General features: G+C 38.8%; 1 protein-coding gene across 4 annotated transcripts in view; it reads left to right on the plus strand.

Annotated features, from left to right (window-relative positions):
• Positions 1 to 14,156, plus strand: part of CPEB2 (cytoplasmic polyadenylation element binding protein 2) — a 64,781-nt gene that overhangs the window by 34,203 nt on the left and 16,422 nt on the right. For 2 of the 4 annotated variants that reach the window (XM_081021542.1, XM_081021539.1), the window contains exons 5-6: positions 5,891 to 5,914; positions 13,223 to 13,393. In XM_081021542.1, the coding sequence (XP_080877668.1) occupies positions 5,891 to 5,914; positions 13,223 to 13,393 (195 nt within the window). The remainder of the gene's footprint in view (positions 1 to 5,890; positions 5,915 to 13,222; positions 13,394 to 14,156) is intronic. The other 2 variants (XM_081021540.1, XM_081021541.1) reach the window with 1 other exon arrangement.

Consider the following 14,156-nt stretch of genomic DNA (forward strand, 5'->3'; position numbering starts at 1 on the left):
AAATTGATAATCTTATTAGTAAAAAAGATGGGAATAAATTTCTGTGAGCTATAGAATCGCATCGCTATAGTTTTCTTCTCTACTTCTCCACATGTTTCAGAGTTTATATTTAAGATTTCTGGTGCAGGTCGAACCATTTAAATATTTGCAATTTTTGTGAGAGTGTGTATTCTTTAAGAACAATAAATCGATGTTTGCATACTACGAAAACTTGCTAGTTATTTGTAGAATACACTGACTAGAAATTGTAATGAAGTAGAATAGAAAATCTCAGTGCAATGTGCCTCTTTGACCCATAATAATAAAAGATTCTATCCCCGTAATCACAAGATCACTACAGAGTGCAAACTTAAAAGGTGTTTGTTTTTAAATGAGAAACTTTAGACATATTCCTGAAGTTAGTTTTCTGTGATGACTTAGCTTGGTGATGTGTTCATGAGTAATCTAGATTTTAAGGTGTGTAATTATACAAAATGGATGACTTCACAGACTTAACAGCAATGTAAAACAGGACATTAGAAGCTTAAGAGCAATAATACCACCATATTTTTTAAAAGGTAGATTCCCTGCCACACCCCAAAGAGAATACTTCAAAGACAGGAGCAAATTTTTAATGACCTCTTTGAAATAGCACTATTTCATATTTACAACCTCCTTCCCTAAATATGTACTTTAGCACACAAGTGAGAAATAGATGAGCTTCTCTCAATTTACCTCTTGGTAATATGTGTTTGCTCTACATTATGAATGTTCTGGTAGTTATAAAACCCCTGACAAGAATTTCAGATGCAGGGCTAAGATTTTTTTGTGTGTGTGAATATTGCTGACTTTATTCTTGCATTTGTAAAATGTGAAATGCTTGCACTTCTAAATATAGAACAGAGAACTCTTTAACATTTCTGCTACATTGCAAGCAGATACCTGCAGCTTTCTGTTCGGGATAGAATGTGGAAACATCTTTTCATATAGTTCTTGACAGATAAATACACAATGGAGGTGATAGGGTTAAACAGTTCTTGTCTTCCTCCTTTGCTGAGCAAGTGAGCCGCAGGATGCGTTCTCCTTGGCCCTTCCCAACCTTTGAAGAAAGCATGGCATCTTATGGCCCCACAAACACTTGTGAGACAACCAAGCCATTCAGTAGACTGAGTTGGCCTTATTGCTTGTGCAGCTGAGATTTAGTTACAGAATGTATATACCGCTTAATATAAATAAGTATCTAAACTGTTTACATAAGTCAGAAAAAAACCAACATTAATGTAACAATACAACAATAACATTGAAATTAGACTTTCTAACAATTCAGTAAAAACATATATTTTATATCGTAAGTAAAACTGAAAAGAATTTAAAAGTTAGGATTTGGAGTTCAGGAAAGCTTGGCTAAACGAATATTAGAAAGGTGTTACTATCAAAGACCTGCTCCCATTTTGTTACCAAGTGACAATCCACGGATTGTGGAATGCCCAGCAGAATCTCCTCAGAGGACTTTAAAGCTTGGATTTGCTGGGGAAGGTGGTCAACTAGGTACCCAGGTTTCAAGTTGTTTGGGGCTTTAAATGTTAGCAAACGGACCTTCAACCTAACTTGGTGGCGAATATTCAGCCAGGGCATATCTTTCAGAACTGTTGTCCTACTGAGCACGCTATCAGCTGTATTTTGCTCTAGCTGCAGCTTCCAAAAAAAGTGTAAGGATAGCCCCGCATGTAGTACATTACAATAGACTAATTGTGAGATTATCAGGGTCAGGCATGCCAAGTGGTGAGGGCTGAACTACCACTATCCTCTTGATTACCTTGCTTAGAAAAGGTGTATTCATAGAATTGTAAAGTTGGAAGGGACCCTGAAGATAATCTAATCCAACTTCCTACAATGAAGAAATATGTAGCTGTTCCATATGAGGATCAGACTTTCAACCCTGGCATTATTAGCACCACGCTCTAACCAACTGAGCTATTTAATGACCAGAGAAGGTAGTTATTTTTTAAGGAGAGCTTCCACCATCATCTCTTCCAAGACAATGTGGACCACTCTGTCATGCTCTGAATCCACCCAATCATTTTGCCATGGGTAGTACATGACCTAGAAGGGCAAGAGTCAAAAGAGCATAAGATTTGCTGCACAGCTGCGGGTGGCAGGTGTCAACAACTAAAACTGATCCCACAAGAAGATTCATTAGACATATCAACAGGCACTGAATCAGCAGCAGCATTCAAGTCTGCAATTTTATCCTCAAAGTGACTCAAAAAATGGCACAGTGGGCTTCCAATGTCTCTAAAACTGAGTTCATAGGGATGTTCTGCTGGACAGATACTTGAAGGCATGATGGAGGCAGCGAAGAAGGCTGCCCTTGCTGCTGCACAGCAAGCCCAGTTATGTACTCTTATGCCCTCCCAACCTAAAGCGCTCCAGTTGTCTCCTGTTCTGTTTCATTGCCAGGAGAGGTCTCCAGTAAACCAAGCAGCAGTCCAAGGTTTACAGTGTCTTGACGCCACCCTGGTGCTGTTGTGTAAACAGCTGTTCCTCTCCTGCTGCACATCAAGATGACTTAGGTCATGAAAGCTTATGCCTTAATACAGTAAGAGTTTAAGGACTCAGCTATAGAGCTGCAAACAAAATGTTTAAAGTGTGTTTTAGTGCAATATACAATGTGACACTACGTGGCGATGGTGAGCCTTATGGAAAATTTGATGTATTTTTTAAAATGCTTTTTTTTTAAATAAAGCATTTTCAGAATGTTTATATATATATGTGTGTGTGTGTGTGTGTGTGTGTGTGTAGATTCTACCTAAGTCAGTCAATTTGGTTTATTGTGTTTAGCAAGCAGCCATTACACACATAAAATAATAATAACAGGAATACTGCTACTAATAAACATTTCTACTCCCCAACCCCTAGTGGATAAATCATTTCCCATTCCCCCCTCAAGTTTTGTTACACGAAATATGTAAAGCCTTAACAAGAAATTTAGATGTTCTAAGGATATCTCTCTCTCTCTCAACATCAGACAGCAAAAAACAGGTATTTGCAAGAGATGACCTACCCCTCTGCGATCTTAGCAATGGGTGGATGTAATTGTTTCGTCATAGAAAGGGCACGCAAGGAGTACATGAGTTATGTCTTCTATTGATATAGAGTTGCAGCCAAATATGTAAGAGTTTAAGGTACCAAAAGGCTGATAGTTGTTTTTTTACTCCATGGTGAGATACTGGATGATACTTTTGCAGATGCCCTGCATCCTGTGCAACTGTCAGTAAATATGCAGCTGGCTTGGTTGAGCAGTTTTTAGAAGCCATATGGACTGTTTATTCCTCTGTGTCAGTCAAGGTGAAATTCGTTAGCATTCATCATTTGTCTCTACTGCTTTAAGGGCATCACAGCAGTCTTCTCTGTAGCAGATTGCATTAGTCATGTCAAAGTGCTGTCATGGTAATAGGTGGCTTCATCATGGAGTCTGAAGTACCATTTGTCAGAATCCACCACCACAGCCTTCTAGTGCTACCATGCTTCTAGTGCTACCACAACAAATTATAAGTTATTTTCCTTCTTATTTTGCAATTAGGCTCATTTGAGTGCTTTCCACAACCTGCTGCATGTGGTCATACTTGATAATACAGCTGTACTTAGGCTTTGTGAGTAAATGACAGTTGTGGCTGGGGAGGGGAGGCAGTAGTATATTGATGGTGGTGCTAAGCTCATCAGGTTGGGGTAAGGTGGTGGCAGCAGCAACGTTAAGGAAGCTCGCTGGTGGTGGTAGCAGCTCCATGTTGAATCCAGAGTTGCCCTGACCTTGCCCCACTCTCCCCTTGTATCAACAAGTACATTGCCGCTGCCCTGGGAGGATGCCACTGCTAGACACTGTATATTGTGGGTATTTTAATTTGTAAAATGCCTGTAATCTTAATGATTGAATACTAGATACATTTCCAGTCTGCCAGAGGAGGATTTCTCTATTCTGAAGACTTTTACGTGCTTGTATACATATGTATATGTATGGTACATTGTTGTACCATTATTGTTTAGGGAAGCTTTTAATGTTTGACGCACTATTGTATTTTAATATTTTGTTGGAAGCCACCCAGAGTGGCTGGGGAAACCCAGCCAGATGGGCAGGTATAAATAAATTATTATTATTATTATTTATTGCAAGATCCAATGGAAATATAAGTTTCATTCTATCTGTAATTCGAACAATTATTTTAGCTAATTATTTTGTTTTTCTACAATTGTTAGGTAAATACGCTTGTACTTGGATGATAATCTTTGGAAAGAAACGGCATACATGTATGGTTGATGATATTGGAGGGGGAGACTTTTTGCACAGGGGGTGATAGCTGACAGGAGTGAAGTCAATGTACAGTGGTGCCTCGCAAGACGAAATTAATCCGTTCCGCGAGTCTCTTCGTCTTGCGGTTTTTTCGTCTTGCGAAGCACGGCTATTAGCGGCTATTAATGGCTTAGCGGCTTTAAGAAAAAGGAAACGAACTCGCAAGACGTTTCGTCTTGCGAAGCAAGCCCATAGGGAAATTCATCTTGCGGAACGACTCAAAAAACGCAAAACCCTTTCGTCTAGCGAGTTTTTCGTCTTGCGAGGCATTCGTCTTGCGGGGCACCACTGTAGTAAGAATCCATTGAACTTTGTTTGAGGATGGCATGTAAATACTAAGAAATGCAAGCAAACAAGCAGCTGTAAAGCATGGTTTACCTGTTGGGCTCATACTGTGGCTTAGGTCCTAAAATATGACTTACCTCAAGCCATTGCTTGACGCCTGAATTGAACCACATGAGTCACTCCCATACAGTCAGCTGTTTGCACTGTGAATGCTGCTCTTATGTTTAATTCTCTAATATTTTAATGAATGTTTTAAATTTTGTATATTGTATATTTTTATTCTCTGGAAGACCCATATGAGGTGAAAAAGCTGTGTGTGTGTGTGTGTGTGTGTTAAAGTAAGTGCATGCACAGCATATGCTAGTTCTTCCGTGCTACAGTAGCTGGAAAGCTGGAAGTAGGAGTTAGGGCTAGAATGACTTTTAGTCCATAAGAAGCTCCCTTATCCAAAGTCTGACGACCTGGCTCTATTACTGACACAAACAGGCAGTGGCATTCCAAGGTTTCCATACCTATGCATGACACTTTTCCACACTCTTAAAGATCGGAGAGAACAGAGTCTGGCACAATAATGTCATGTGGCTATTTGTGGCCAGAGTAGAGGGCCCAGAGAGAGATCAGGACTTCTATTACAGCTATATGTGAAACACTCTGAGCCTTTAAACTGCAAAAAAGTCAGCAGTGATTCTGTCACACTTGAGTTGCCAGGGAAAGAGGGTTTTTTTTTACTTATCTGCAAGACTAATCTAAGATCAAAAGGAGTCTCTTGTTTGAGACAAAAGCCTTTGAGTTAATTTTCTTCCAGCTGTTTTCATGGCAAATGAAGGTCATAGCTTATAGTATTTGTATTACCACTGCAAAAGAAGTACAAAATGTCCCAAGAGTCAGGACATTTCTCAGAGTCATTTGCATATTTCTACACTGAAAAGAATCAAAGTGCTCTCTGTTAAGAGTAAAGCTCTGTTCATCTTGTTTATACTCCATCCTGAAAGCTGAAAATGGGAAACACAGTTTTAAAATATTTGCACGCAGTGTGTGATATTTGTTACAACTAATACAAACAGAATTTATAAGGCATTAAAATATTAAAATTTAAATAAAATTATCCAAACCATTTTCATACATGCATAGGAAGTGTCTCTGGTGCTCATTATGAAATGAAAGTAAAAATGCACATCATAAACAAACACTGCAGACTAAATTTGGTATACACACAAATCACTTACATTATATTTGTATTTCCAAATGTTTTACCATTTGTCCTTTGTTTACATGCAGCAAGGAGTTATGGGCGAAGACGAGGTAATTCCCTTCTGTTTCCTATAATAAATCTAATGCTGATTGGGGTTAGATTGGCTGTTATTCTGATAATTACTCCAAATCAGTGATTCTGAAGGTGCCATTTACTTCTCATTGAAGTTGGTGGTAAACTAACAATTTATTAATAATAGATTGTTCCTTTCATTTTGCATGACCAGACTTCAGCAAAATCTTTATCTGCTTTAGATACTGATTTTAGTATTATCTAAATGTTGATGCTTGATTTCCCTCCCTCCTTATTCACATTCTTGTTTACAGTAAATACTTCCTGAATAGGCTTCTTAAAAATCACACCTTCCCCTCCTAAAAAAGTTGTTTCATTCCATCAGCAAGTTTCAGATTCAATATACAGTTTTATATAGACTAAAACAACTCTTAGAAGCATAGCTCCACATCTAGTGGTTCAGATCTCAAACCATGATTCTCAGATATACTCAGCTTAAATGACTTATTAATAGGGTAAATATTAATTTCACGACCGAGTGCCTGGGTCATGAAGGAAAATAGTTTGATGCCATGTAAAGGAAAGGCTAAGACCACCTGTCTATAGAGAGAGGATGATCATGAATGGATCACAGATTATCATGGATGGATTTTGATTACATTTGGTTAATCAGATTTCCAACCATGGGGATTGGAGCAAGTCCCTCATGAAACTGTATATTTGGACCTAGTAACTGGGTTTGAATTGTCCAGGCTACATAATATTAAGGTTAGATTACTGTAATGCATAATGGGGAGGCTACTGTTGTTTTACCCCCTGCTTTTGAAGTGTCCTGGCTTGGCCTGCCTTGAAACAGTGAGACGAGATAAACTCTAAACTGAAGTATTGAAACAAATGTATTTTGGAGTCATGATAAGAAAAGAATAGCCTTCTCAAAGTGGACCATGGACTACAGCAAAAGAGAATGTAATTGCTGATGCTGAGAAGGTCTATATCTGAAATTTTAACCAGTTTTGCAACACTGGAAAGCCATAGTTATCTCAAGCAATGCTATATGTACTTTCCTGTAAATATAGCACTAAAATAAAATGTGTTCTGTGGGACTCATTGCTTGAGACACATAAGTGATTTCCACTATCTAATGGCAATGGGCATTGGTAAATAATATATTGGTTTAAATTAAGAGAAATATGCGGAAACACCACAGCAAAGATATTCTTGTCACCATGACCCAAAATCCACAATGGGGCAATACAGTTATTAGGACCAAGTGAACCATCATAAAATACTGAGAAAGTGATTGACTTCTCAAACATCTCCATCAGGCTAAAGTCTAACAATATAACATGGGAGGGAAAAGAGAAAAGTTTGGTGTGATGTTAAAGGCATGATACCTTCATATTTTAACTGCCCCAAGAAGGTTTACAGAAGGAAGTGTACAGACTTAATTAGATTAGTCCCTGTTAGATGCTGAATGGACCTTCAGATTTATGTTTTTATATATTTCATAGGTTTTTAGCCCACTTTTTAGGCACCACTGCCTCCCAATCTCATTTGCAACTGTGCATAAATATACCCATAGAATCAAACAATAAAATCATTTAAATATACACAGTTACATCCAAAAATATACAAACCATACAATAAATTAAAAATAATCTAGCTCAGTCAGCAAAATGAGCATCCAATTTACAGATCCTAGATTAGCCCTCAAAGATCACCAAAAATGAGTCTTCAAGGCTCATTTAAAAGTAGCGATATCTTGCTTTGAATCAAGTTCCATAATTAGCTGCTGAAAAGGCCTATTTCCATGTGCCTAATTTTTTTTAATAGGTAGGTGTCTGAAAAGGGCCTCTGAAGTAGATCTTAATGAACGGATAGGCAGACCAAGTGCAAGGTAGCCCTTAAAGTAACTTACTTTCAAGCTGTTTAGGGCTTTAAAGGTCATCACCAGTGGTGACGCACTGGTAACCAGTTCAGCTGGCACAATTTTGGCGAAATTGTTCCATCCACCTGGGCCCAATGAGTAGTCAAGAGAGCCACATTTTGTACCTGTTGACATTTTTGAACAGTCTTCAAAGGCAACCCCTTATATAGAGTATCATAGTAGCCTAACCTGGAAGTCACTAGTGCATGTATAGCTGTGGCAAAGGTATGTTACCCCTATATAAGTTCATAGTTGGTGTTCCAGTGGGAGATGGGGAAAAGTGCCCCTGGTCACCATGAAGCCAAATTGGGTAGCATTGCCTTCTTGTTTTGGAGGATATGTAGCATTCCAGAATGTAAACTCCCCTATTTAGGTGGCTGAAAATCATAACCTGGGTAGCTCTCACCTGGGTAGCTAAATTTGATATTCTCCAAGATACATAAAATGCATATGTATCCATGGTTACATATTTTTCAGTGGCTCACTGTATTGGATAGAACCAACACATCCTCATTAATTCCACATAACTTACTGAAAGGACCAAGAAATTCAGTGGTATCCATGTCACCACACCTACCACTGCACAGAATCCAGATGAAACTCGTGTCTTAAATCTCTGATACTATATTATTTCTGATAGCAATTGCTTGGCCCACACTTTGGAAATCACAGCTAAAGGTGAAATCACAAAGGTACCAATAATCCTTATAGGTCATCCACTTCCTTACCAGGGTGCCATTTTGTAGCTGGCTAATTTGTTCCAAATACTTGGAGGTGAGTGAGTGGGTGCCAACGCTATCATTTGGGAAGCTTTGTGCATATTGGTTGGTGAACATGTATGCTTGCGCGCGCGCACACACACACACACACACACACACACATACACAGCTGTCTCAGCAATATCCAACATCACGGAAGCAAACTTACACTTTGTCTTCTCCCTCCTGTGTTCCCTTAAAATGTTGCTCTGAAGGTTCCCCAACCCTCTGGAGCAGATTTTAGGGACACATTGGTGGGGGTGGGGGCTGCAGAAAGGAGTGCAGGAGGAGGAACCCTCACCACGTAAATGGAAGTCTGTCCTGCTTGTGCACAGACATCATTGGATATCACCCTGTTTCCAGTGGAGGATGTTTCTTTGTTAATATGTATTGGTGAAAGTTGTTATGTATGCAAAAGAGAGAACTTTTGACTCTCATTCTGCCCTTTGCACTTCACTTTGTGGTGTTTTCTTAATTATGTGGGTGTTGTTGCTATGACAACATGAGCTTTTTGGGTTAAGAGGCTAACAGCATGTTAAATGTTCTTTTCTCCTGCTTTGTGGAGTTGGCATTCGTATCAGTTCACCATAGTTTTATTCAGATTCTTTTGGTTTGGTTATAATTCTTCCGTTCCTTTTTTCAAATATTTCTTTCCTCTAGGGCAAAAGTGCATCTTTCCACTACCTCTTTTAGGGTGGTGGCCTGCATAGTCTTGCAAGGAACCTCATGATAACATGACTCCACAATCATGAAATTGCATCCTAAGTCTTTTGTTTGTTTTGTTTAAAATATTTTTGGTCTGACTTTCAGCCTTCCAGGTTGCTCACAATTTCATATGAAAATAATAGATACGGTATAAATAACAGTAAAATAATGACAAATGAGACATCTCCAGCAGCAAATTAAGTAACGTGTTTTTTCCTGGTGCCTAACCATCAAGTTTGGTGAATAGGTATCGGGGAGTGTGGTCTTCAAAACAACAAGAAAGTACCAAGAAGTTGCTCAGCTCACTCCTATGGTGGGGGAATGAAGAACCGGGTCTTCAGCAGATAGTTTAGCAGCCATAAGGGAATAGATATCATGGTCCATGGCCTTATGGAACTTTATAGGTCAAAACCAGTTGTTCCTGGACATGAACTGGTAGCTATGAAAGGTCTTCATTTACAGGTGAAGTATACTCATTTCTAAATGTCCTAGCAAACAACCTAGCAACTGCATTCTGAATTATTTGTGGCCCCCAAATAATAGTTAACTACAGTACTCCAGCGTGGATGTTGCCAAGGCATGAGTGACTCTAGCTAGGCACATGTCTTTAATAAAGATTGTAACTGGCATATCCTAGCAGCCAAAACACTTCATCTCATCTAAAACATCTACATATAATCTGCAATGCCTGATTTTAAGGCATCACACAAATTGTGGACCAGATTATTTAATAGGAGTAGAACCCCATCCAAGACAGACCACCCCTTTTATTTTCTGGTCAATTCACACCAACAAACATTACTTTTGTTATATCTTAGTTTTATCTAGTTTGAGTTGGTTTATTAGACCACTACTAACTCCAAATACCTGTTCTGAATATTCACAACCCCACTTGGATTGGATTTGAAGGAGAAATGCAGGTGTCTTCTGTATAATACTTACTATACTTTATTCCAAATCTCCAAATGACCTCATTTGGTGGTTTTATGTTAAATAGCCTGGGAAACTCTTAACATAAGCATCATAGGGTCTACCAAGTGTCTACCACCACCTCCTTCTTTACTTGAAAGATTTTTTTAAAAAAAATAGACAGGGATGGGCTCCCTCTGTCTCTCTTCCTGTATAGATCTTTCATAAGGGTGGCCCAAGTGTTCCATACAAGGTTGAAAGTCACACTGAAATTGGTTTAGATAATCAGCTTCATCTAGGATTTCTGGAGCTAAATTGTTACTAACTGCTGGAGAGATTCCCTGGGGAAAAAGTTATCAGTGAACAGTCAATTGTTACCAAAATCATCAGTGGCCAAAAACAGCTTCTACAGGAGCGCCTCATAACTGTTGCCATCAAGGCGACCAAAATTTGGTTCATTTCTCAGTGAAGCATTCATTGTCTCCTGGACCCAGCCAACCATCCTCTTTACCCTGTCCAGCCAAGATGTACAAAGGTTGAGTGCACAAGTGTAAGTCATACCCCTCCAAGCACCCTGTCAGCATCCTTGGCCTCACTAATGGAAACCTGTCCAAGTAGAAGTAACTAATGCTGTCATGGAAGCAGCTCTTTTTGCACTGAAAACAATGTGGAGCCCATATTAAAGGGCATCTGATAGTTTCACTCTGTGAAATTCCTTCACAAATAAGTCACAGTGAGCCACTTTGCTATTTAAATACTCAGAAACGAGTCTGGATAAATTTCATTTACATACAATATTTCCCCTTCCCTCTTTTTTGAAAACAACCACCACCTTGTATATGTTTATTTCCTTAAAGGAGGCATTCCGAGCATAATGAGTTCATAGGCAACCTGTAGGAAAATAGAAGGGCAACAATACCAAACAAAATGAAAAGGCATACCTTGGCAGGTACTAAAAAAATTTATTACTATTTATTTAGAAAAGCATTCCTAAGTTCTGTTATGGCAAACACATTTTGAGTATGACATCTTCTCACCAGAGGCAGTACTTTTCTTCTGAATGAGACGTTCCTTTGTATTTTGGGAGTGCTCTCTGAAAAGACAAAGAAACTTCTCATTCCGGATACAAGAAGTATCTACTGCCTCTGGTGACGAGATGTCATATTCAGAATGTGTTAGCCATAATAACGGAGCATAGTAATGCTTTTGTAAATACTGTGTGGTATCCGACATCCTTGCGCAGATGGAATGAGTTTGTTGGACACCACCCAATGAATAATATTTTTTTCAGCACCTGGTGAGCATTGTCGCGTTTGTTTGGTTGCTGTTTTGTGTTTTTGTTTCCAAGCAAATTCCTGTCTGGTTGCTGATCCTCAGTGCCAATCAGGTGCTTTCATACCATAGCTGAATTAAAATTTGTTTCAGTCACAAAAGCTTTCCCAATAAACTGAGAAAAATCTACTCTGAAATACCATTATCTTCTGTAGTTTCCTCTGAACCAGTCAGTTAGGCATCTATGCCCAGTTTCATTGGAACATAGGAGATTTAGCAATATGTATGACATCCCGCTGGTTTTATGTGCAGTTTGACAATTGCTGGCAAATGGAACATATTGGACTGTTTACTTGCTAGTTTTTAGGATGTTTTCATATTAAAATTAATTCTCTGCTGTCTGAAGCACCAATACTTATTAATTTCTTACTTTTTTTAAAAAAAATAATTTTATTAAACAATTTATAGATAACATTTTGCTGCTGCAGAAATCCCAGAATCATTTATTTAACAATGACGTGTGTAAATGTGGTTGCCCTCGAGTGGAATGCGCATAAGTGGGTGTGGGTGTATGTAATCCTACTAAAGGTCCCATCTGGATATCAAGTAATCTTCTATAAAAAGTAGCTGCAATTCCTTTTTCTCCTACCCTGGTAAAATATTATTGCAGATTCAAAGCTAGTTAGGGCCCTACAAGCATCGGTTCAACAACAGAATGAGCCAGCTGACCTTTATGTACCCAGCCAAGCTCTCACTATCCAAATCTGTTCTATTGTAACTGGAGAGCAATGCCCACTAAAAGAAATCTCTTAAACAAACTGTCCTTTTTATCCTAGTTAATGTTTTGCTTCAGGATAACGGCAGCTAGGCCTGGATAGTATTGCAAAGGGATTAATGGAGAACAAACCAGGGAAAGACAGGACTGCTATGAATGCTATATTGTAAGCGTGGCTTTTGTAAATGGATTCTGTATTTGTTTGAGCATGCGAGTTCCACATTGGCTAAAATGGTAATCCCACAATGGATCACAGCCCAAACTCTGAAGCACCGATATTGTAACAGTTCTAATTATATTTATTCAAAACAATATAGTTTTATTAAAGCAACACATTAATCTTTTCTTTACTTTTGAAATTTGCTTTCCTTAAATATTTTAAAATTGGCAAAAATGGTTTTTTTGGTATTTGAAAACATAATTCCTTTAATCTTTCTTTCTTTCTTTCTTTCTTTCTTTCTTTCTTTCTTTCGCATTGCAGAATTGGCATTTGTATAGTGCATTAAAACACTTCACTTATGTGATCTTAGTAATCCTTATGGCATCTTTATAGGGATGTCTATTATTGTCTTCAGCTTGCAGGTGAGAATGCTGATTGTGAGAGATGCCCAAGGCTACTAAGAGTCCAACCGCATGATACATAAAATTTGTGAATACATATTTCACATACAGGCAATGACCGTTTTACACTTATCCAAGTCTGCGACTGCGCATGTGTTCATTCCACGACCTGGAAGTGGCCAGAAAAGGGGGCAAGGCAGAACGTAACCCCCATGCAAAAAACCCATACCTATTTTTAAACACGGGGAGGTGTGCGTGTCATAATTGGGACTATGCCGTGTAGCAGGTGTGTTTTTAACTTTTTCCTCCTGTATCATGGTCCCAAAGCTACTCATCTCCAGCGTGAAGCTTTCATTGACATCTAGTCTGACCATTAGAGGTTTGAATAAATAATCCATAAATAACACTGAATTCTGTTCTCTTTCTTTCCCCCCCACAGGTCGTTCTTCCCTCTTTCCAATAGATGATGGCTTACTGGATGATGGTCATAGTGACCAAGTAGGCGTGTTGAATTCACCTACATGCTATTCTGCTCATCAGAATGGAGAACGGATAGAACGTTTCTCTCGGAAGGTGTTTGTTGGTGGTCTTCCTCCAGATATTGATGAAGGTGAGTTGCTCAATTGGGGAGGGGGGGTCTTGGAAAAACAAAATAGTTATGGAATTGATACTGCGATCCTATATGCACTTACCTGGAAGTAAGCTTTACTGAAATCAATAAGATTAACTTCAAAGTAAACTTTATAGCACATGGTCCACTCTCCCAAAGGAATAAACCACCCTTAGTCTCTTGCCTCTAGAAGGTAGCAGGGCAAGCTTGCCCCTTCCAAGAGCAGGAATGCAGTTGGTACAAACAGTTTAAAAATAAAGCATTGCTGCTTTTGTATTGTCTTTCCATGTTTTTGAAAGATATATCAATAAAAGTATGTCTATAAGAGTTTGGTTTTCAAGGCTCTGAAAAGCTAGTTTAATTATAGTTTCATATTTTAAATAAGTGAGGCCAAAAAAGCTTTGAAAACGGGCACCTCGTTTCAAGTGGGTCCCAGACCCCCCTTAAAATGGGGTCTATCCTCCCTGCCAATTCCTTCTTTAACCTTTACAATCAACCCCCTCAAATCCTCTTCCTTTGCAAAGGCTGCAACTATTCTGCCGGACTGGGGGTCTTCTTCACTTCCGCTTGTCCCATTCCTAGGAAGCACAATAAGTTTTCTGCTTGTCCCATGCTTTGTAGGCATGGTTTTTCATTTGTCCCGCCGCTTTCCCTGGGAAAACCCATTCTTTACCAATGAATCAAAACATGCATCGATCCACAGAAAAACAAATTGATATTTGTTCCAATTTAATGGTAAACAGAAGTGGGCTTTCCTGGGGGA

The sequence above is a fragment of the Podarcis pityusensis genome (assembly GCF_964106645.2).
Source record: "Podarcis pityusensis genome assembly, chromosome: 9".
In the NCBI taxonomy this organism is placed as follows: Eukaryota; Metazoa; Chordata; class Lepidosauria; order Squamata; family Lacertidae; genus Podarcis; species Podarcis pityusensis.